Source organism: Lactuca saligna, chromosome 4, assembly GCF_052625555.1.
Source record: "Lactuca saligna cultivar CGN05327 chromosome 4, ASM5262555v1, whole genome shotgun sequence".
Classification (NCBI taxonomy): Eukaryota; Viridiplantae; Streptophyta; class Magnoliopsida; order Asterales; family Asteraceae; genus Lactuca; species Lactuca saligna.
The window spans coordinates 99,630,369-99,654,365 of NC_136420.1; the positions used below are offsets into that span (position 1 = coordinate 99,630,369).

At 32.1% G+C, this 23,997-nt stretch overlaps 1 protein-coding gene and 1 pseudogene across 1 annotated transcript; both read right to left on the reverse strand.

The window, feature by feature from the left end:
• Window positions 1-18,048: 18,048 nt before the first annotated feature.
• LOC145039975 (putative protein phosphatase 2C 23 pseudogene) lies at window positions 18,049-19,860 on the reverse strand (annotated as a pseudogene).
• A 358-nt stretch (window positions 19,861-20,218) lies between these two features.
• On the reverse strand, window positions 20,219-23,414 carry LOC145042468 (serine/threonine-protein kinase 52-like). Its single transcript, XM_078990898.1, has 6 exons — window positions 22,940-23,414; window positions 22,172-22,293; window positions 21,882-22,078; window positions 21,545-21,719; window positions 21,279-21,413; window positions 20,219-20,623 (listed from the first exon to the last, which is right to left on the reverse strand). Exons 1-6 carry the CDS (start codon window positions 23,262-23,264, stop codon window positions 20,417-20,419), a joined length of 1,161 nt encoding a protein of 386 aa, XP_078847024.1. The 5' UTR covers window positions 23,265-23,414; the 3' UTR covers window positions 20,219-20,416.
• Between the last annotated feature and the right edge of the window lie 583 nt (window positions 23,415-23,997).

The window sequence follows — 23,997 nt, forward strand, 5'->3', positions numbered from 1 at the left end:
CGTAGCTGGTGTTTTGGAATTGTTTGAAATGTTTATTGAATTATTGTGGTTTGATATTAGTAATTTAGATATTTTTTTTAACGCATCAATCGGCTACCGAGGATAAATTTGATACAAGGGTTAATTGTCATCGTACAATGATTGGGATGGCAAACAGACAACAAGCTGTGCGGGTTAAGTCTTTTTGAATAGTAAAACTAATTTTTTTAAAGACTACATCCGAAGATCCAGGGGATATAACACTACTATGCATGATTCGTTGTACTCTTTTAAGAAGCTCTACCGCATCCGGTATGATGAAACTAAACGTATCAAATGCAAATGATATGAACACATCTTAATTTTCCATGCACGATTTCTCATGTTTGGTAACTTTGTCTGTAGCTGCTTTTAAAATAGCATGTCCCGCCGTGAAACTTCCAGCCACCAGGTCCACGAGAAGAAATACCCCTATAAAATCCACTAGAGGAGATACCCCTGTTAGATATTGAAGGAGTTTTTTTATAAGTTATTTAATAATTACACATATAAGCATCATTTGCTAAACATTAAAAACTAATAGCACTTCTCATTTTATTATTACGTTTTAATACCGCATATGCTAATAAAAACTTTTAATAAACAAACAAGCATCCAAGACACCCCTTAAAAAAGCATATTTCGAGAATATTTCTTATATTCTCCAAGTTTATTAGAGTTTTTTAAATACCCTTCAAATTACAATGTTTTATATATTTTCTAACATATTTTTGTTATGACAAATTTATATTATGTCAATTTGAGTTTTTGTAAAATACTGTGCATGTCTATTCGAATTTTTATAAAATATTTATGTATGTCAATTTGACAATTAATTAAATATGGTATCGGATTATATAAACACAAGAATAAATTAATAAAGAAAAATTCAAAGTATATAAACACACAATTAAAACAAGTTAAATCAGTTAAAACATAATAAACAAGATTATATTTGAATATTAACACTTTAAATTTAAAGAGATACTATTCATTTCTTTCTTTATAGATTTTATAGATTGTAAAATAGAGTTGGGTTAGAGAATTATCTCTATTTTACACTCTATAGATTGAAGGTAAACTTCAAAATAGAGTAGGATTGAGATACCTTGAGAAAAATACAAAAATACTCATCATGTTCGACAAAGTGGTAAGTTTAGAACTTAATAATAAGTTCCCAACTGTTTTTTCTAACAAAAAAACACATACAAAATGATTTTCCCTATGAAATTTTAAATTTTCAAACTATGTGTTATATATAAAACAGCATTCATATTGTGCATAATATCTTGTTATAAAATATGAATTTCTTCCTGACCGAGTTGTTATTAAATCAATAAATATAATCCGGAATAGATTATGACAACAAGGGTTATGTTAACGATTAATTAGTCCTTAAAAGAGCATTGTGGGTGTCAGTTCCCAATATGATTTAGCTCGTGCTTACAAGATGACAGGATAAAAAAAAAATAACTCATAAAGTTTCCACGGTTGAGTTGATATTATAAAAAAATGACCGGTGGTAACCAGAATTGTAAAGATGATAGAGAAGATAACAAGATCCATATGTGTATATATATATATATATATATATATATATATATATATATATATATATATATATATATATATATATATATATATATATATATAAAGGTAGATCATTTGAGAACTCATAGTTTCTCGAGAACCTGAGAACTAAAGGTGGAGCGTTAGATCAAAATTTTGAATGACTTGGATTGATCATGGCATAATTGTAATTATCACTTGTTTTAATGGCATAATTGTAATTATCACTTGTTTTAATGGCATCAAAGACATTTTATAAGGAATTGTAGGGGCATATTTTGAATTAAAAATATCATTTCCTAACAATTAATAATTAATTTAGTTTATATACCAAACACACACTATTTCTCTCTCTTTCCCTCACTGTAACTCTCACGTCCTTCTACATCTCCATCATCAGTTCGCTGGAGTTCATTGTCATCGTTGACCTCACCTCAGTGTCCTCTGTTGATTGAAGATCTGAACGGATTTTCTCTGTTCAAACAATCACCTTTTCACTCTCCAGGTCTACTACCTCTGCCTTTACTCCTCCCACCATTGGAAACAATCTCTCACCACTTTCCTCCACCTTCCATCCACCACTTCTACCTCTTCTGATGATGAACAACGACTTACTGATCCATTATCCTTATCTTTCATTTCATCGACAACGAATCCACGAGCTAAGAGATCGACGTCGTTCATTTACATCTTCGATTGCAATAGTAATCGTCAAATCACATTTGTAGATCACTTCGATCTGGCAAGGGTCTCTATCTGCCTAACCTCCAAGATCAGATTTTTATGAGCTTGAATCTCACTCTAAATTTGGTACATGCTGATGAAAATTTAGGTATCATCCGTTTCTATTGTTCATTCCTTATCTTTGTTTGACCTTTATGAATTGTTTTTGCCTAATTATTAATTTGAACCTATTTAGTCTATATGTTTTTAAAAAGAGTTAAATCCTTGTGTTGATTGCAGGTATAAAAATAATCACATGTGTTATTGAAAAATATAGATATTTGTTTGCACTCAACATATTTGATGAAATGCCTCAATGAGAAATATCACATGTTAACTTCACTTTGATTTCATGAATGATGAACCAATTCCAATTTAGGATTTTGTCCAAGTCAACATCGTAAATATCGATGAACTCGTTGCCAATAAAGTCATCACACAGGTACTAACTATATCATCCTACCTAAAGTGGTTGAAATTTGAGTTATTGTTTTTTTATAGTGTTGTATGACTGGATACATTAAATATCACACAGGTACTAACTATCACATGTTAACTTCACTTTGAGTTATTATTTTTTTATATTCATCAAATATGTTAAAAGTTAGTGTCTTGATACATTAATCCTAGTTTTTTTACTTAACTTATTAATACATTGTGTCCATATTAAGATTAAGTAAAAAAGAAAATCATAATAGCTGTCTGGATTAATTTAGTAAAAAGAAAAGGATCATAAATCAATGAGACTTTGTAAAAAAGAGATATCATGTAAATGTTTGGAATGGTTATGGTTGCAACATATTGAGGTATTACACCAATGGAGAAACTCAACTACTATGTTGTCCAACAAAATCTGATTTTGCTTTGGTTTTTTAATGTAATAGATTCAAGCAATTATTAAAATATTGATCATGGATATTTAGCAAGTTCTTATCATTCTGGAACAATATCTGGATTTATGCTCTTGACATCATCTGGAACAATAGTAAGAACTTTTGCAATCTTTTTTTTTTCATTTTGAAATTGGAATAAAAAGACATACTTTTCCAGTTTATGGGACTTGTAATTGATCTTGGTGCTCTCTCTCTCTCTCTCTCTCTCTCTCTCTCTCTCTTTCTCTCTCTCTCTCTCTCCCTCCCTCTCTCTCTCTCACTCACTCTCTCTCTCTCTCTCTCTCTATATATATATATATATATATATATATATATATATATATATATATATATATATCTTAATTACCTTATAAAGCATTTTTGGTCAAATGCTGAATTTTAAGTTGTACAAACATACAATGCATTTGTACAATCAATTTATGCATTACAAAAAGAGTAGAGTACATATGGTCAACAGTTGAAAATGTCAAATCTCTTATCCCCTATTCTTAGTCTATTTTGACCCGGTTCATTCCTTATCTCCGTATTTCCCCAAATCTCGCAATTTCTGTTCACAAATCTTGGATATATATATATATCGCTGACGTTTCCATTTCTAGGGTTTAATTCATCTTTCAGCATTCAACCACCATTGTCACACCCGTCGCTTAGCGCGGGTAAACGACTAGTGTACATATATATATATATATATATATATATATATATATATATATATATATATATATATATATATATATATATATATATATATATATTCTAAGTTGGTGTTGTATTGGAAAGTAAAAAAGTTGAATCTTTTGTTACATAAAAATTAGGAAACATTATGTTGGTAAGGAACTATAACCTTTTTGTGTTGTTTTGTTATAGAAAAATATCTCATGATCCATTAATCTTTTTTATTTTCATTACAGAAGTACATTTCTGAAAGAGATTATGAGCAATTTGGTATTTTATTATTGTCGTGCAATCTGAAAATATATAAAAATCATATATTTCATCCATATAACAAAATTTGAGATTTTTTTGGAAGTTTTGAGTGAAAATTGACATGAGACATTGGTGGATCTATTAATCGTGAGATAGTTTAATTATTATTGATTTGATTGGCTGATGCAAGATGATTTTTGTTTATGTTTATTTTATCTTCTTTTCTAATAGGACCTTTTGGAGATTATTAAAGAATTAGATGAGTAATTTTTTCAGGCCGTGAATTCCGGCTGAAAATGTCGACTTTGTTGGAGGTTTTGACTTGCACCTTTCCTAACGAAACACCCTCAGGTAAAATCTCATAATTTAAATAAATAACTTTCAATTAAAATGCTTGAAACTTTATGTTCCATGAAATGTACAATTGCTATTGCATTGTGTATAAGTTCTCATTGCATGACTCCTAATAATTACAAGTGAATCACATATGAATTACATGTGATTCACATGTAAATCACATATAATTCACATATGAATCACATGTAATTCACATGTAAATCACAAGTGAATCACATGTAATTCACATATGAATTACATGTAATTCACATATGAATTACATGTTATTCACATGGAAATCACAAGTGAATCACATATGAATTACCATTGTTACAGAAATCGTTAATCGGCCGCTAATTGGTGGACTAGCGATTATGGATTAATCAGCTAGGTGGGGATTAATCGGGAGATTAACCGGGGACATTAATTATCAATAAAATTATTCAAAAATTGGTATCTAATTTTAATCCTACAAAAAAGTGATTAATCGGCGATTAGGTCCGATTAGGGCCGATTAGGTCCGACTTTGACCTGTATTGACCAAATCCAATTATAGTGACCGATTAACAGTAAATCTCATCGGTTGAGGTTCGATTAGCGATTAATCGTCCGGTTAGGCCGATTTCTGCAACACTGTGAATTACACGTGATTCATATGTAAATCACATATAATTCATATATGAATCACATGTAATTTACATGTAATTCACATATGAATTATTGTGATTCACATGTAATTCATATATGAATCACATGTAAATCACATATGAATTCACATAAGAATCATATGTAACTCATATGTAAATCACAAGTGAATGACATATTAGTTACATGTGATTCACATTTAAATCACAAGTGAATAACATATAAATTACATGTGATTCATATGTAAATCACATATGATTTACGTCTATATCTACACATGTATTTTGTGTGTGTGTTTTTCGTTAATTATTTTTTTAAAATTTTCTTGTCAATTTCATATTTAAATCTTAAAATATACAATCACATGTAAATATCACATTATATAATCAATATGTGAATCTTACATGATATAATCACATGTGAATCTTACATGATATATATACATGTGCATTTTTTGAGTGTTCTTGCATTAATTAATTTTTTTATTTCATTGTAGATTTTGAAGAATTTGTGGAAAATATTGAAGAAGTGAAAAGTGATACATTGAAGAAAATATGAAAATTTTGATATGATGAAATGACAACATTGTGAATCTTTGTAGCATTTTTTATTATATGGAAATTTTGATATGAAGAAATGACAACATTGTAAATCTTTGTAGCATTTTATATTTTTTATATTTTATTTTGTATCAAATAAAATTCTTGTATTATTATGTTTATAGATTGATTAATAAAAATTAGATTTTTTATAATTTATTTACGAATATTATAGTATAAGAATGCATATATGCATTTGAAAAAATATGCATATATGCACCTAAAACTTTGATTTTTCTTTTTTGTTAAAAAATTAGAGTTTTTTTTTAAATATTCTAGTTTTTTTAATTTACTGATTTTTAAATATCTACTTTTTTAAAAAATTGCAGTTTTTTTAATAAAAAATGTAGTTTTTTTTTAAAGTTGCAGTTTTTTTTTAAATGCAGTTTTTTTTAAATGATGTTTTTTGAAAAAAAGAATTGCAACTTTTAAATTTTTTGTTTTTTTAAATTCAAGTTTTCTAAAAAAAGTAAAAAATCTCCATTTTTTTAATAAAAAAATCGAAAATTATTTAAAAAAATGAATAACGATTTATTATGTTAATTTTTAGAACATTTTATTAATATTTCCAATAACAAAAAAATTAAACATTAAATGAGATTGGTAAGATGACGATCATGCCCTTAATGAGTTCATTTTGATCTAACGTTCCACCTTTACTTCTCAGGTTCTCGGGAAACTATGAGTTCTCAACCGATCTCATCCCTATATTTTTTTTAAAATAAAAATCATCATCTAATATTAATATAAACCAATAAATAAGTAATAAAAAATTTTTAAAAATTTCACTAACCAACATCACTCACCACCCAAACAATACCATCCACCACCACCCACCACCCAACATCATCACCACCATTCACCATTGCCAACCACGACCATCATCCACCACCTCCCATCACCACCACCCGCCACCACCAACCTCACCCACCACCATCACCACCACCCACCCACCATAACTATCCACCTCCACCACCTATCACTACCACCTACCCACCACTGTGACCACTACCTGCCACTACCACAACTCACCACCAACCACCACCACCCATCATGAAACATCCCAAAAATGCAACTCAAAAATTTCGTTTTTTTTTAAACATCATTAAAACCATCATTTCATCACCAAAGTATAAAATCAACAACCAAGTGTTTCAAAATCTCACAATATCTATCACATATCAAATGTCATATCAAAATATCAGAGTAAAACTCCCAGGCTGAAGATTGTGGTGTGTGTCATGCGATCATCCCGAGTCCTTCCCTTTGCTAGTAGAAGTACCTTAAACCAAAACTGAAAACTATAAGCACGAAACTTAGTGAGCTCCCCCAAACTACCACATACCATACAATAATATATAAAGTAAATACTAGGGCCTCGCCCACTGCATCGGACCGAAGTCCGGACTAACTAAGGCCTCGCCCACTGCATCAGACCGAAGTCCAAAATAAATAGGGCCTTGCCCGTTGTGTCGGACTAAAGTCAGGACTAATTACGGCCTCGCCCACTGCATCGGACCAAAGTCCGGAATAACTAGGGCCTTGCCCGCTGCATCGGACCGAAGTCCGGAATAAACTAAACATTACATAAACATGATCGTAAACATATAACATAATCACATATACATGGATGAATCACAAAGACATCAAAGCATACAAAACTACTTCTCGGGACTACCCCGACGTCAGACCACGGTTCGGAACTACTATCATCTAAACGGGCTGGCATTGTGGTCGTAGACCTACTCCTACTGGAAGGAAAGTCACCTCGCGTAGCTGACTGCTGAAATATTGCGCGGGAAATGTCTGACTGCTGCTCCAGCGACTCTCTAACTATAACTGCCACAATGAGACTTAGTCAAAACACTAATAACTATTGTCAGGGTAAAATGACCATTTTACCCTTGGCTAGAGTCAACATCTTGGTCAAAGTCAACTTCCAGTTGACCTGACTCGCTGAGTTAGCCCTCCAACTTATCGAGTCCCCTAGTCCTTCATTTGTCCATAACCCGATTCTGCTCATCGAGTTTAGCAAGAACTCGATGAGTACTCCTTTATTCATGATATCGGGACAACCTTTAACCGGCTCGCCGAGTTGTATAAACAACTCGTCGAGTCTATCTTCCTCATATGAACATGTCTAGTCTGTGACTCGCCGAGTTGTATGAACAACTCGTCGAGTCTAACTTCATGGGTTGGGAGATTGCCTTGGACTCGCCGAGCCCCATGGTTTCCAGGCCATGGCTATGTCCTAATACGTTGAGTCACCCCTCTTGACTCATCCAATCTCTTCTAAACTCAACTCGGTTCTCTTGAACCCAGAACTGATTTGGGGAATCAACACATGACTCGTCGAGTCCCAAAACGGACTCGGTGAGTCTACTAATGAACAAGTCCAAAAGTCGATTTTTGATGTGCAAAACTTAACCAAAAGGTATATGTGGGCTCCTAAGGCCGATATATCACGTAAAGTCATACATTTTACGTGCTTGCATGAAGCTTTCAAGCTTAAAGTGTCAAAATGGCGGTTAATAGCATGCATGTGGGTTCTTGTGGCCATAAAGATGGCACCTTTATGCCATGAGGACCCTTCAAGGTCCATATCTGAAAGTGTATCAACTTGGGACGTCCAAATCCCAAGACTCAAGCTTCAAAGCCCAAAATAACCATAAGAAGATCTAGGAAATCATAAGTCAAGTGTGAAGCTTTATTACCAGGAAATGAGGAGAAGATAGTGCTGATTCTGGATCTGAAATCTCCTCTTGAATTCCTCCTTCTTCCTCTTCTTCACCTAAACTTCAAACACACAAGGTAGCTCAAGAAATGACACACAAATACTCACAAGGCTCAAAGGTGGCGGTTTAGGGTTTTCTGGACGTTGAAGGAGTGATAAGGGAGGTCATAGGGGCGTTATGTTCTTTAAATAGGGAGACAAACCCTTGAAATTAGGGTTTTCATCAGACAGCTCCTACTTGCCGAGTCGGTCTTCCGACTCGTCGAGTAAACTACTTAGTTCCCAACCTGGATTCGATCTTACTCGACGAGTTGGGCCTTCAGCTCGTCGAGTCCAAGGGTAAAATTATAAAATTAACTTAATTAAATGCATACTTGGAACTATGTGTTACACATCACCACCACCACCGACCACCATCACCCTTACCCACCATCATCACCACCACCCACCCATCTATACCACCCATCACTACCACCTAGCCATTACCCACCATTATAACCACCTCCAGCCACTACCACCAACCACCACCACCACCCATCACCACAACTCGCTACCACCACCCATTACCACCATCCACCATGCACCATAACCATCCATCACCACCGACCACTGCCACCCACCCCCATTCACCCCCACCCACCACCAACCAAAATCACCACCCATCACACATCACCACTACCCGCCTCCACTACCCATCATCACCACTCACCTCCACCACCCCCACCACTACCACCCATCACCACCGACCACCATCACTCACCATTACCACCACCCGTCTCCACCACCTATCTTCACCACCCACCTCCATCACCCCCACCACCACCACCCATCACCATGGACCACCACCACCCGCCACCATCACATGCACCCACCACCTACCACCCACCAAAATCACTGACCACAACCCATCACCACCACCCACCTTTACCACCCATCACAACCACCCACCACCACCACCCTACCTATCACCCACTAAAACTGCCATACACCATCACCACCCTCACCACCAACCACCGCCCATCCACCCACCACCACTACTTATCACCTACACCTGTCTCCACCACCCATCACCATCACTAGCCACCGCCACTTGCCACCCACTATAATCACAACCCCATATGTCCCCCCTATCATCCTTCACGATCACCACCACCTACCAGCTACCACCACCAAACATCACTACACACCAGTACAACCCATCTCCACCACTTGTGATTAAGTGTACATAATCATATGTGATTATTTGTATTTAATCACATATGGTTTATATGGATAATATTCTTTTTTTGTCCATATAAATCATTGATTAGATACATATAATCACATGTGATTAGATATATTTAATCAAATGCGATTAGATATATTTAATCATATATGTCATTACTGCATTCTTAATTTAATAATTATTTTTTGTCAACTTTAATCATATGTGATTATAAGTATTTAATCACATATGATTAATGTGGACATAAATTTGTATTAATGTTCTTGATTAAATAGTTGTTCTCGTATATATAATTACAAGTGATTATATATATATATATATATATATATATATATATATATATATATATATATATATATATATATATATATATCACATATGATTTATTAAATCAAGAACGTGAAAACAAATCTTTTTCTCATTAATCGTATGTGATTAAATACATAAGACCAACTATTGAATTAAAAACACAAAAACAAATATTGTCTACATAAATCATATGTGATTAAATACATATAATCACATGTGATTATATGTACTTAATCACATATGATTTATGTAGACAAGATTCATTATTTCTTTCTCAATTCAATAGTTGTACTCATGTACTTAATCGCATGTGATTATATGTATCATATCACATATGATTTATATTGATAATATTTATTTTCAAATTTTTGATTCAATATTTTTCTTATGTATTTAATCATATGTGATTGTATGTATTAATCACATATGATTAATGTGGAAAAAGAAAATTTATTTAATCAAAAACGCAAAAATGAATCTTATGTACAGAAATCATATGTGACTAAATGTATAAGAACAACTATTGAATGATAATGTGAAAATGAATGTTGTCCATATAAATCATATCTGATTAGATACATATAATCTCATGTAATTAAACACACAAGATTAACAACTGAATCAAGAACGCGAAAACGAATATTTTCCACATAAATTCTATCTGATTAGGTACATATAATCACATGTGATTATATACATTTAATCACATATGATATATATGGATAATATTTATCTGTGTGTTCTCGATTCAATAGTTGTTCTTGTGTATATAATCATATGTGATTATATGTATCTAAATACATATGATTTATATAGACATAATTATTTTTTGTCTATATCAATCTTATATGATTAGATACATATAATCACATATGATTATATGTATTTAGTTACATATGAGTACAATGGAAAAAGAACAATTATTGAATCGAGAATGTGACAATGAATCTCATCCACATAAATCATATATGATTGGACACATATAATCACATGTGATTATATGTATTTAATCATATATGGTTTATGTAGACAATATTTATGTTTGCAGTTTTGACTGAATAATTTCTTTTTTGTAATTAATCACATGTGATTATATGTATGTAATCACTTATGATTTGATATGGACAAGATTCATTTTTGCCTTATCGATTCAATAGTTGTGCTCATGTACTTAATCATATACGATTATACATATAATCACATGTGATAAAATACATGAAAACAACTATTGAATTGACAAAGCAAAAATGAATTATGTCCACATAAATCATATGTGATTAGATTCATATAACCACATGTGATTATATGTATTTAATTACATATGATTAACTTAGATAAAGATTTGTTTTTGTGTTCTTGGTTCAATATTTGTTATCATGTATATAATTACATGTGATTGTATGTATCTAATCACATATAATTTAAATAGACAAGATTTGTTTTTTCTAAATAAAATCATATGTGATTAAAAACATATACTCACATCTGATTAAATGTATTTAATCACATATGATTAAAGGAAAAAAAAACAATTATTGAATCGAGAATGTGAAAATGAATCTTAGCCAAATAAATCATATGTGATTAGATACACATAATCACATGGTATTAGGGCATCCGTGAACAATAACATAAAACAAGTAATGCCTATATAATAAGAGAGTTAGTATAACTCACCTCCTTGAGCTTGAAAATTAGCTAGCATGAGCAAGATGGATCATTTCCTTTTCGAGAACCTACACAAAAACTATAACATTATTTAGCTTGTGTTTGTTGTATTAATCTTATAAAACATATGTACATATTTCCTTATTTTCTCTTTGATTGTAGTCCTCTGTTTTGGATATGTTTTCTTACCTTTCAACCCATTATTAAATTTTGATAAAATTATATTGGTATAGTTTCCCCTTTTATCTTTTCATAAATATAAATATCTTGTTCTAATGATTTTTGGTTTATTTTTTATTAAATTTACAAGTTGGTAACTTTTAGTTGTCACTTTTTGGACCACTCAACACTTTTGGAATAAACTGTATCAGTCTACTAAGAATTACATCAGTCCCTTTATCTATTTGAAACTATACATACATATCAAACTATAAGATTTGAAATTTTGGCATTTGGAGTTCTGATGAATTTATTATGATTTTTTTGAAAACGATTCATGAAATATGTGACATCATGGACTAGCCTGAGAAGATTGCCAAATTTACCCCTCAAGGAGTTGGAATTTCGAAATGTGATTCAAATTTCGAAGAAAGTAGACACACTAAGATTTCCAAAAAACTAAGTCTCGTGATTTTTAGATGTTCGTATTGACTTTCACAGATTTTAGAAGTTGGAGGACAGATTTGGGAAAATTGATCATAATAGCTTCTAAATCACTTTTGGTATTCTATTAAGGAATTAATGGTTAAGCCTTAAGTTTATCACTTTTAACATGATTCTTGGTTACTTATTATGTTATAAAGATTTAAAATTCAATTTAACCTCAGGGCCTTAATGCTTGGCTTAATGAGGGTTTAAAATTAATGATTTTCAAATAGAATGTCACGTTCATACTTATTAGGTTCTTTCAGAAAATACGACAAACACCTTGTGTGCATGAAATCCTACAGTGATCATCAATTCTCTAATAGACTCCAATCCAACCCCTAGAGCTTAATATTTTCAATAAAAACAATCCAATCCAACTGTATGCATAATTCATCCCAAAAACAAGCAAATGAACAAGCAAGTTCATAATACATCAACAGCAGGAAAACATAATGGACTTTTTCAAATAGAACAAGCAAGTTCATAATAAAATTCTACAACTTCTAATAAATGTTCAACTTCTAATTCAAACTCCAACTTAAAGACAAAAACTAAAGACAAAAACATATGTAGATACTTATATTCCATCCATTTATTAGTATTATGAACACAAAAACATTTTTTTAATATAAAGGATAGTTTGGTGGTTCATAAAAATGGCTACAAAGATGAAATACATAAACAGACTTTTAGGATTAAATTATACATAGACATAATAACACCTAACTACCTTGAAATATCTATATATTCTTAGAGGACTTTCATCGAACACATGATAGGCAATGTAAATCAACTTTCAAAAATGAGTACTTGTGTCACTATATCATTTAATTCTACCATTGCACCAACTTCGTCACCGCCAATTCTCATTTTGTTCCACTAATAATTAAAGACTAAAGAAAATTTTGTGAAAATTTTAAAATGTTATAGATGCCCTAACAATTGATTTTCTGTCATCATTTTATACAGTGAGATGAAATGGAAATATATATGAAATTATGACATCTTAATGAATATTCATGTGAATTTCAAACTAGATTGAGCAGGCATCGAATTCAGATTATTACCTATCTAATTACGTCTTATGATGAACTGCAACACATACAACACTTGCAAGGGTGAAATGAAGCAACATGGTTCCAGTACTCCATGATACAACCACCTGTAGAAAATGTCTTCCCAATAGTGGTTATCTCTGGTAGTGATTGATGGTGCCGATGCGATATACGGGAGGATGCGGTGTTGGGTGAAAGGCAAGATCGGAGGTAGGTGTCATTGGTTTTTTGCATGAATAAGTAAAGCAGATGGACTAGGCCCCTCTTTTAATTAAAACCTACACGTGTTTTAATTTTGTTCTCAAATGTTCTCAAATCCAAAATTTATTCTCAATTGAACATACTTCTCTCTCTCTCTCTCTCTCGCTCTCTCTCTCTCTCTCTCTCTCTATATATATATATATATATATATATATATATATATATATATATATATATATATTTGTTGTGGAATTCGACTTTCATTAAAGGGTTTTTTGGATTTCTTTTCTAGTAGTATGTTGTTTTTCTAGTGAATTTCTAATGAACCCAAATCCTAAAATGCAAAGTTGAATTCATTATAGTGGAAACAATTTCATAAATGACAACTAATGTGGTGAAAATTTAGGAGGAAAGTTAAAGAGTTTTTAATTAATGGGAAACTAAAGTGGTGCAGAGACACTGAAAAGTTTTAATTAGATTTAACTAAAATTAAATTTAAATTATACCATATTAATGTTTTTTAACAAAATTATAACTATTCTATCTTAAAATTATAACTTTATTGTTAATTATCATAATATGAATTAGTTTAAGAATTACACTAAACAACATAAACATGTAGTTTATTTGTCATTTTAAAATTAAAATTTATATAGTAATTCGAATTATTAATTTTTATATGAAAGTATAATTATATAAAAAATCATATGTATGTATAAAATGAATTAGTTTAAGACTTACAGTAAATAACATAAACATGTAGTTTATTTGTAATTTTAAATTAAAATTTATATAGTAATTCGAATTATAAATTTTTATATAAAAGTATAATTATATAAAAAATCATATGTATGTATAAAAATTATATGTAGTCGTTATTTAAATAAGAAAATTTTGTCAATTACAATGAATATTAAGAAAAATTCAAATATGTTCTATTAAAGTTGATTTTGTTTGAAAACAACATTCGAAATAAGTGTTGGAAAATTTGTTTGAAAACAACACTTTAAATTAAGTGTTGGAATTTTTACTGAAAATACCACATTTTAAAATAAATGTTTGTTATTTAGGGGTGTTTGGCTTGTCTTTTTGAGAGGCAAAAGAACTTTTTGGAAAAGTTACAAAAAATCAGGTTTTTCTAACTTTTCCAAAAAATCATTTTTCCTTCTATCTCAAATCCAAAAGTCACTTTTAAAATATATTTACCAAACATCTTTTATCATTTATCTTTTCAAAAAGAACTTTTGCCCTTTCAAAAGACAAACCAAACACCCCCTTACTCTAATAAATGTAAATTTTTTTGAAATGTTGGTGTTTTAAATTAAAAAACTCAGCACTTTACAAAAATGTTGGATAAGATGTTAATTTTAGTGCAACATTTATTTTTGAAAGCTTTGGTTTAGAATAAAAAATAACAGATTTAAATTTTTTTAAGTGTTGTGTACTTGTCTTAGTTTTATTTTGTAGTAGCAGGATCGGCTCAGTCAGTTTGGAGACTTTAAGGGAACAAAAAAGTTGGGGCTCTTTGACATTTACTAAACTTAATGTTATCAACATTAAACATTTTAAAAACGACACTTGTGTGATTCTATAAAAGCTTTTGTTGCATTTTTCTTTTCCTTTTTTAAATCCCTTGATTCATATTTTCTTTTTGACATGATTATTAATTTTTTGATTAATAATAACAATAAACAATCACCAAGACAACTACTATAATTATAGAAGATATGGATTAACCGATTAGGAATTTTGGATTATACATGTTGCCTTGATATTTGATAATAGAACCATACAAGATAATGGAAAGCTCAAATTCTAAAATTAATTTGTTCCAACCTAATTCATATATTTGGTAATCTTTGTAACCAATGAAGAATAGAATCAAAAATCAGATAATAGAAAAAATAAAAACCGAAAAGTATTAACCCTAATAATCTTTAACTAATAACTATTAACCCTAATTAGATAATCATATGTGATATCTCATATTATAAGTATGCCAATTCCAGAAACAATGTCAGCAACACATTGACACACCCTAATTAAATAATCAGATTATAAGATTCAGATAATAGATAATGGAAAAATAAAAGTGAAAAGTGAAAATATTGCACATACCGTTTTGAGTGACAACCTTTAATCATCATAAATCTTTGAACAATGGACTGATGGAGTGGAGTTATGAGTTATGGAGAATAGGAAAAGCCAAGAATGGAGAAGAAAGAATAATAATAGAAGATAATATATGTATTTCAGGGTTCAGAATCGTTAATCACAGTCTGATTTTTGCCGCTCCTGAGAAGAAGAATATGAGAAGTGTGATTGTGGCTTGTAGAAGAAAAACTGATGACTCGATCTTTTGAGGCATGTGCACAACGAAACAACGATTCGACTAATATGGGTTAAGTGGGGCCCTCTAGAAGTGGGGGCCCTAAGCTCTAACTTTTTTCATCTACGCATAGAGTCGGCCCTGTGTAGTAGTGAAGGATCAACCAATGAGACTATTTTGTTTATCAAATTGAGGATCGTATGAGTCGGCATCGTGGGTTTGTGTATGGTTTGTAGCATTCACTAATGTTATGTACACAGATTTGTACAAGGTCAGGATAGTCGTGTTTGGTCTGGCGAATTTTTCGGTAAAGGTCAAACATAAGTAGGGTAAACTTCTAGGTGTTTGGCTTTGGTAAAAAGGGCTTAAACAACTCAAAAACTTATAGTGGATAAGAGTTGGTTGTCCAAAGAATGTGTGAACAAAACTGAACCTGAAAACCAAAAAAAACGACAAAATCGGAACCTAAAAACTGAAACCAAATTAGAAACCGACGATTTGGGTTTGGATTTTTCAAAAACCCGAGTTGGGTTTGGTTTTGTAAATATCAGAACATGAAAAAAAAAACATAATCGAACCGAATTATGAAATTATATAAAAAATATATATATAATGCATACCTATTTTATCTGTGTTGTCTAAGTTAGAAAAATGTTTAAGATATTGGTCACATAAATCACATGTCTTTGATGTGGAGGGTTTTATCTTGGTTTAACAACCACTTATCTCATATCTTGGTAAATTGTTTCTTTTAATTCTCCAACTTGTCCCACATCGGATCTCACATGAAAAATACAGCCTCCACATGTTTTAAATAAGGCAACACCATGTTCTCAATTCTCACCAAGTTAAGTTTGGTTTTAAATATATGCCGCCTCTTCATGTCTTATATAAAGGCAACACTATGTTTCAATTCTCAAAAATTTAGGTTTCGTTTTAAGTATTTGAAACCTAATATTATTGGTTTTGGTTGGGTTTTAGAGCATCTACAATGCATAGTTTAATAGAAAAGTTGAATGAGGTGACATGTCTAATTGTCATTCAATGGATTTAAACTCTACCATTATTGAATGTCATGTTGGCATTCAATAGATATTGATTGAATTATTTAATGGGAAAATGAAACATTTTAACTATTAAATATATATTCCATTGAACTCTATTGAGTTCAATGTATAGTAAGAAAATTAATATAAAGTTGTATAGTAAGTAAAATGATGATATTTCAATCCATTAAACTTTAATAAATTTAATGTATTGTGGATGTCCTTAGGTTCAAACTGATCAATGCTCACCTCTATCGGTTTGAAGTTCGGTTAGAAGTTATACACTTTATACGCTTTCATGATTGCATTTTGTACTAAAAATAAAGGTTATGTAAGGTGGAGATTGTTGGTTAAATGTGACTAAATACAAAGTCCATGGACCAAATCTAGCGACAGGGCAAAAAAGAAAACAAAATCAAATTTTGGCCACAAAAGAAGGAAAGCGTACTGTGATTTAGAGTCACTTCTTTTTTCAGACTTTTGCTTTATTTCTCCGTGGGGACGCTTGCTTAAACCACAACGAAATTAGAGGCCATTTTTGTTCAAGGTTTTCATGTTGATTCGTTTAACAGTTTTTTTTTTCTAATTATTGTCTGCTTTACATTTGGCACAAAACAATCGTGACGTTAATTAGAAAACTCCCACACGAAACTGGTTATATTTGTTTAGAGTATCACATCTCACATTGATGTTGATTGGTAGGAAATGTGTGGTGTCTAGCATCACTATTACTAATACCACATGTCGTTTCCTTGGAAATGCGCTTATTATTAGGAAAAGCATAAAGGAGCAAACTGGTAAAGGTACTAAAAGTGTTGGTAGACCTTTGAAACACAAGTCTTATCAAAATCCTAATATCTTGCTTTTGAAAAACGAAATCCTAACAGTTATAATATTGTTATTGAAGTTAAATGCCTCATTATACATGCATTAACGACGTTAAACAGATAACTTTGGTTTTTATCCACATATTTAATTAACCATGTTTTTTTTTTCATGCATTCCACCAATAAAATTGTTTTGACTCATTCATAATAGACAAAATTGCAAAAATGGTCCCTGTGGTATGCAAATTTTTTTGGATTTTAGTCCAAACCCTGAGTTTTATAGATCCATGGTCCTTTTGGAGTAGTTTGTATGTGTTTTTGGTCCCTAGACTTAACTCCCGTTAAATAGGATCTGTTGAGTCCCCTCATGTGCCTCACAAATGAGGGTAAATTCTTCATTTCATATGTAAGGGACCATTTTTGCCTAAACCGTTTTTTTGGCTTACTTGACCTTAAATATCCCCACTGCCTGCGCTCTTCTTTTCCAACGTTCCCCAACGTCTCTTTTTTCTACATTTTTTCTTCTTGAGCTCTGCTACAACAACAACGGTTTATAGAACCATTGATTTGAAAAAATGGTTTTAGTATTTACCTCTTCAATGGAGGTACTATGATCCATTGTGAGCTGGCAGGCGTTTAGGGTTGGATTTGTAGTTGCTAAATCGGCATCGACCTCAAGATCATACAATGTTTCCTCTTTAGTTCTCTCTAGATCTTGTCTCCAGAGATATGGCTCTGGTTTTTGAGCTAAAACTGCTCTGCTATTTCCTACATTCATCACGTAAACATCTTCTTCTTTCATTAACATAACCAGAAGACATGAAACCATTAGAGCTAGTTCAGGAATTTCGGCGAGCATTTGGTCTGCAATATGAAAATATGCGTCTCTTGTGTTCTTTAATCCCCGAGATAGAGCTTTCAGAACATCTAAATGGTTAATTGAATCTGACCCATTGGAATTCAATTGGTTTTTTAATCTTCAATCCAATTCTAATCTCTCTCTGTCGAATTCACACTTCCATCTTCGGTGGTTATCTTCCCATTTCTTTGAAGCCCCTTGGCTCCTTATTTTTGAACTCTTGTTTCTTTTTTTCTCAAAATCATCGGTTGCATTAGGGTAACTCTCTTGTTGATCGACATATCTTTGATTGTTATTTTGTTGAGGTTGATTTTCAACCTGGGATTTGGTATCATCTAATGGTTGTTGCCTTGAAGGAGTTACATTCGTGGAATCAAGTTCATCGTCCCACAACAAACCTTTCAATTCGTTATGAACAGTTAGATACAGATTTGATAACAGATAATCAGGTGCATCAGGACAATTAAATGCATCATAAATCCCAACAAAACCCACCCGTGTTCCTCCGTAACGACGACGTGTACTCGATCTTCCCCAACTTTCCGTTGCGTCCATTGAAGATTCTGGCTCTGATTTATGAACTCGTAATCGTCAAGAAAACTACCTTCACTGCTCAAATTAACACTACTAATAATCAATTCATTGTTTTTCTCCGAAGCCCCAACAATCCAATCTGGAACCTTTAGAGAACCCACATTTTTATTAATCGAGGCAACAATCGAGTTTTGCCCACGGGTTACAAACGTCTTTGAAATCGCTCTCTGGATGACACAAATCATCGACCTTTTTCTTGATCTACGTTTATAGGCAAACCCTCCCTGAGAATAGCTTCTTTACAACTGCTCGTGACTACCCTTTTTTAGAGGACCCGATAAGAACCCACGCTCAATCGGCCCCGAAAGGAAGCCTATTTTTGGCTTATAAAACCATTGTCGTTGTTGCAGAGCTCAAGAAGAAGAAGGGTAGAAAAAAGAGACGTTGGGGAACGTTGGGGAAGAAGAGCGCAGGCAGTAAGGATATTTAAGGTCAATTAAACCAAAAAACGGTTTATGGAAAAATGATCCCTTACATATGAAATGATGAAATTACCCTCATGTGTGAAGCACGTAAAGGGCTTAACAGATCCTATTTGACGGGAGTTTAAGTCCAAGGACCAAAAGCACATACAAACCACTTTAAAATGATCATAGATCCAAAAAAACTCGGGATTTGAACTAAAACCTAAAAAATTGCATACCACAGGGATCATTTTTGCAATTTTGTCTTCATAATAAGATAAGATAACTTTGATTTTTATCCACATTTAATTAACCATGTTATTTTTCTTGCATTCCACCAATAAAATTGTAAGATAATATCACCCGTAATCATAGGCTTGCAGTAAAAATGAATTGCGTGACATTAAAGAGATATTATGTGGAAGCGTTAATGACCTAAAAAGATGATGAACTTTCGTCTTGTCCACATTTAAATAATGTTTTTCTTTTTCATACGCATTTGATCTATTCTTAATAGAATAATAGCACGATATACCCAATATAAATTCTACATAGAAAACCATAACATAAACATAAAGTAGCACGATATATAAAAAAAAAAAAAAATAATAAAAAAAAAAATAAAGCTTTACATAATATTTCAACGACAACACAATCTAGCATATTCCCCCGTTCATTTTTGGGAAGGGAATCTGTTATATTATGTTATGTAGTTTTCCAACTTTTAAAAACCGGGTCGGATCTTTAGACATTGAATTCAAATATTTGATGTGTTGAGTTGTACATATGATAGAGAGAGTTGATGGGTTAAGGGCCACGGGAGTTGCGGAAACATAAACAACCCTGAGGTTGATCGCCTGGGATCATGCCTCCACCTTTTGATGTATCGATGGCTTCCAATAAAGCAACTACTTCATCCATTTCAGGACGCTTGTCAGGGTTTGCATCCCAACATTTTTTCATCACATTCGCTAAAGAACTTGGACAACATCTTGGCATATCTGGTCTTAGATTCTGCATTTTTTTTTTTTTTTAAATGTTTTACCAAATTTAGACCAACAATATCTTTTCTTTATCACACCAAAAAAACATCTACAATCAAAAGAACTCGAGATTCCAAATATTTCGGAATTGCTCGACCACAAAAAATAATTTGAAATTGTTCTTACACTTATCGAATATGATTTTTTTTTTTTTTTTTTTTTAATTAAGCTTTTTAAGGTTAGAGCAATTTCACAACAGGTTGCGAACTTGTAGTTATTTTGTGAGTAGTGAAAAAAGAGGTTAAATGTGTTCAATGTCAAATCAAATAGTGGTCGTTTTTTGTGAATTTCCAAAAAAAAACTATTATATTTTGGGCAGTTTCGTGGTTTAAGTAAACCACTATCATATTTTTTTTTTTTCCAATCGAACCATAAAAGTTTTAAACATTTTTCCAAATTAATCATTTTGACCTCATAAAATGTTATATCCGACAATATTCCAAATTAACCATTTTGACCTGTTATATCAGGTCAAAATGGTTAAACTGAAAAAAGAAGATCTGAAACTTTTATGGCTTTATTGAGGAAAATCGCCCAAAATATAACTAGCTTTTGTAATTTGACCTAAAATCTAAACGGAAAATATCTTTAAAATATGTTATTTTCTCAATCTTTATATATTTTACCTGTCGAACAACAGCAGAAGTTACTTCAGAGAAACTAAGGTCAGGATATGGCATATCACAGCAATATATTTCCCACAAACAAATACCAAAACTATACACGTCGCATTTCCTATTATACGGGTTGCCATTAAGTACCTACAATTTGTAAAAAAAAAAAAATCACAAAAACACAACATAAGATTATATGACAATACGGGTTTTTGTTTTTCATCATGAAAAAAGAAAAAAGAATATATATATAGATACAGATATAGATATAGATATACCTCAGGGGCCATATAGCCAAGTGTCCCCGTTTCACCAGTCATATCATTTGGATTTGAAGCTTCAACGCGTGCAACCCCAAAATCAGCAATTTTAACAGTTCTTGATTTGTCCAAAAGCATATTTTCAGTCTTCACATCTCTATGTACAATCTTTTGAGAGTGTAGGTAACTTAACCTATTACAATTTTGACAAATACGCGCCTTTTTAAGTATATAAAATAAAATTTTAACCTTTTTAGGTCAAAGCGAACTTGGACCCGTGTTGATACGCTACAAATGGGATGTTTTCGTGTTGAAATTTGTTATAAATTTAGATTTCGTAATAGATAATACATACCCTCTTGCAAGATCAAGTGCCATTTGGACAACTACTTTAAAAGCAAGTTTCTTTCTTCGATTCTTGATGAGGTAAGATTTTAAAGCACCACCAGGGAGATACTCCACCACAACACAACAGATGTTGCTTGGCATTCCAATTTGACCATTTTCGGTTTGTACTTGTAGCTCTGATGAACCCATTGTTGCCCCTATGAACTGCATTAAAAAAAAAAAAAAACAAATTATGATCTTATAAAGAACATCAATGTCCCTATTGTATGATTATGTTAAAGATGAAAGTTTGTAGACCTTAGTCACATTTGGATGATCAAGTTTATGCCACACCACCACTTCTTGTGTAAAAGCTGCCCTTAAAGATTGTATTTCTGCTTCTGATCTATGGCCCTCTTCACCCCAATCCAGCAGTTTCACTATAAAGATCAAACATCATTCATATAAATTTGTGAAATAGTAGACTGTAAATGATTATATTCCATCAAAAAAAGGGAACCCGGAATTTAAAATTCTTAAATTTGTGTTGGTTGTAAAGAATTGGAGTCATAAACCCAAATTGACATCCTAAATTGTAACCCTAATTTCATGAATCACATGAAAGTTGGAGGTGCAACAGCATCGTCAGTCATGGTTACTGGAATCACCTGCAAAAAGTCAAACCTTCTCCGTGTAGGTCACGGATTTCATGTTGATCATTTTTACTTTTTACAATTACACACCCATTTAGCCACCACCGGCATCCGTAACCTCCCACCATTGTTACTCTCAATCGCCATCGTTGACATTAAAACCCATTAGTATGTCTATTGTCAAACTCATAACCATAGAAACTATTGTTATTCATTAATGATATCAAGTAAAGGTCGGAATAATTCATTATTCAAATCGATGTTGTTTTAGAACATTTTAATCCCAAAATTTTGCAAATGTGGATCATAAAGCTAAGAATTTGAAGTAAAATCCGGAAAGGAAATGAATAAATTACTGTATAGATGCCGAGAAATAGGGGAAATGAGTGAAAGTAATGAATTAATTAAATTGGGTATCGAGAAAAAGACAGACCAGCGACATCCATGCCGTCGTAGACCCCACGATGAACGGTGCCAAATGTACCACGAGCAAGAATACTTTTGATGATGAGCTTAGAAGGATCGATCTCCCACTCCTGCCTCTCAATCCTATTAGTTGCGGTGGACTTAGACAATGGTCTGACGGGAGCAGCGGTGGCAGCGGCGGAGTCTTCAAAGTCCGGCTGCCTGTTTTTGTTCTTCTCCATAGTCCATACTTTACTGAGATGCCGTTCAAGCTGTTCATCTAAGCTTTTGAGATCAATCTGATCGGCCCTTACAAATCCATCATTGTTGTTGCTGTTGTTGTTCTCCTTCATCTCTTCGATTCGCTGTTCATACAAATCCCCCAAAAGCAGCAGTGAAATTGGGTTTTTTTCGGTGGATTGATTTTGTGATTTTTTTTTTTTTATACTTGAGGGTACAGAGGAAGGCCACCATCCACCATGATTCTTTTCCGGATATGTACATATACATTGATCAATATAATATAAACGCAAAAGCTTTTTTTTATATACAAATCATGTCTTGTTTATTATTTTTTATTATTACTTAAAAAATAAAGAGAAAAATAACATTGTAACCTACAATCTATTTTACATTTGTCATTTCAGTCTTTTATGTTATTTTCGTGTATTTTAAGAGAAGAAACTTGTTTTTATTGGGTCCATTCAGTTTTTTTCAAAGAAATGAAGGGGTCAATCGGTAACTTCTGGATCACCTTAGTTGAATCTGAGAATTGAATGAGGGGACAAGTATATGTGGATGAAACTCTATCATTGTAAGATGCAACATTGACATTCAATGAATTTGAAGTTCAATGATCATTGAACTCTTCAATGGGAAAAATGAAAGTTTTTAATTCTTAAATATTTACTATAAGTTACATTTTGTAACATTCTATTGAACTTTATAGATATGGATATACTGTAAGAAAACCTGATAAATTTGTATGGAATGTAGAAAGATAATGTGGTAATCCATTAAACTCCATGGAGTTCAATGCATTGTGGATGCCCTAACCTCATTTAAAATGTCTATGTGTACATGTTG

Coding starts and splice junctions, on each gene's coding strand:
- LOC145042468 (XM_078990898.1), bottom strand. CDS start 23,264: ATGAAGGAGAACAACAACAGCAACAACAATGATGGATTTGTAAGGGCC. Junction 22,294..22,939: donor CGACGGCATGGATGTCGCTG/GTCTGTCTTTTT, acceptor TGATCTTTATAG/TGAAACTGCTGGATTGGGGT. Junction 21,720..21,881: donor GCACTTGATCTTGCAAGAGG/GTATGTATTATC, acceptor AAATTGTAATAG/GTTAAGTTACCTACACTCTC.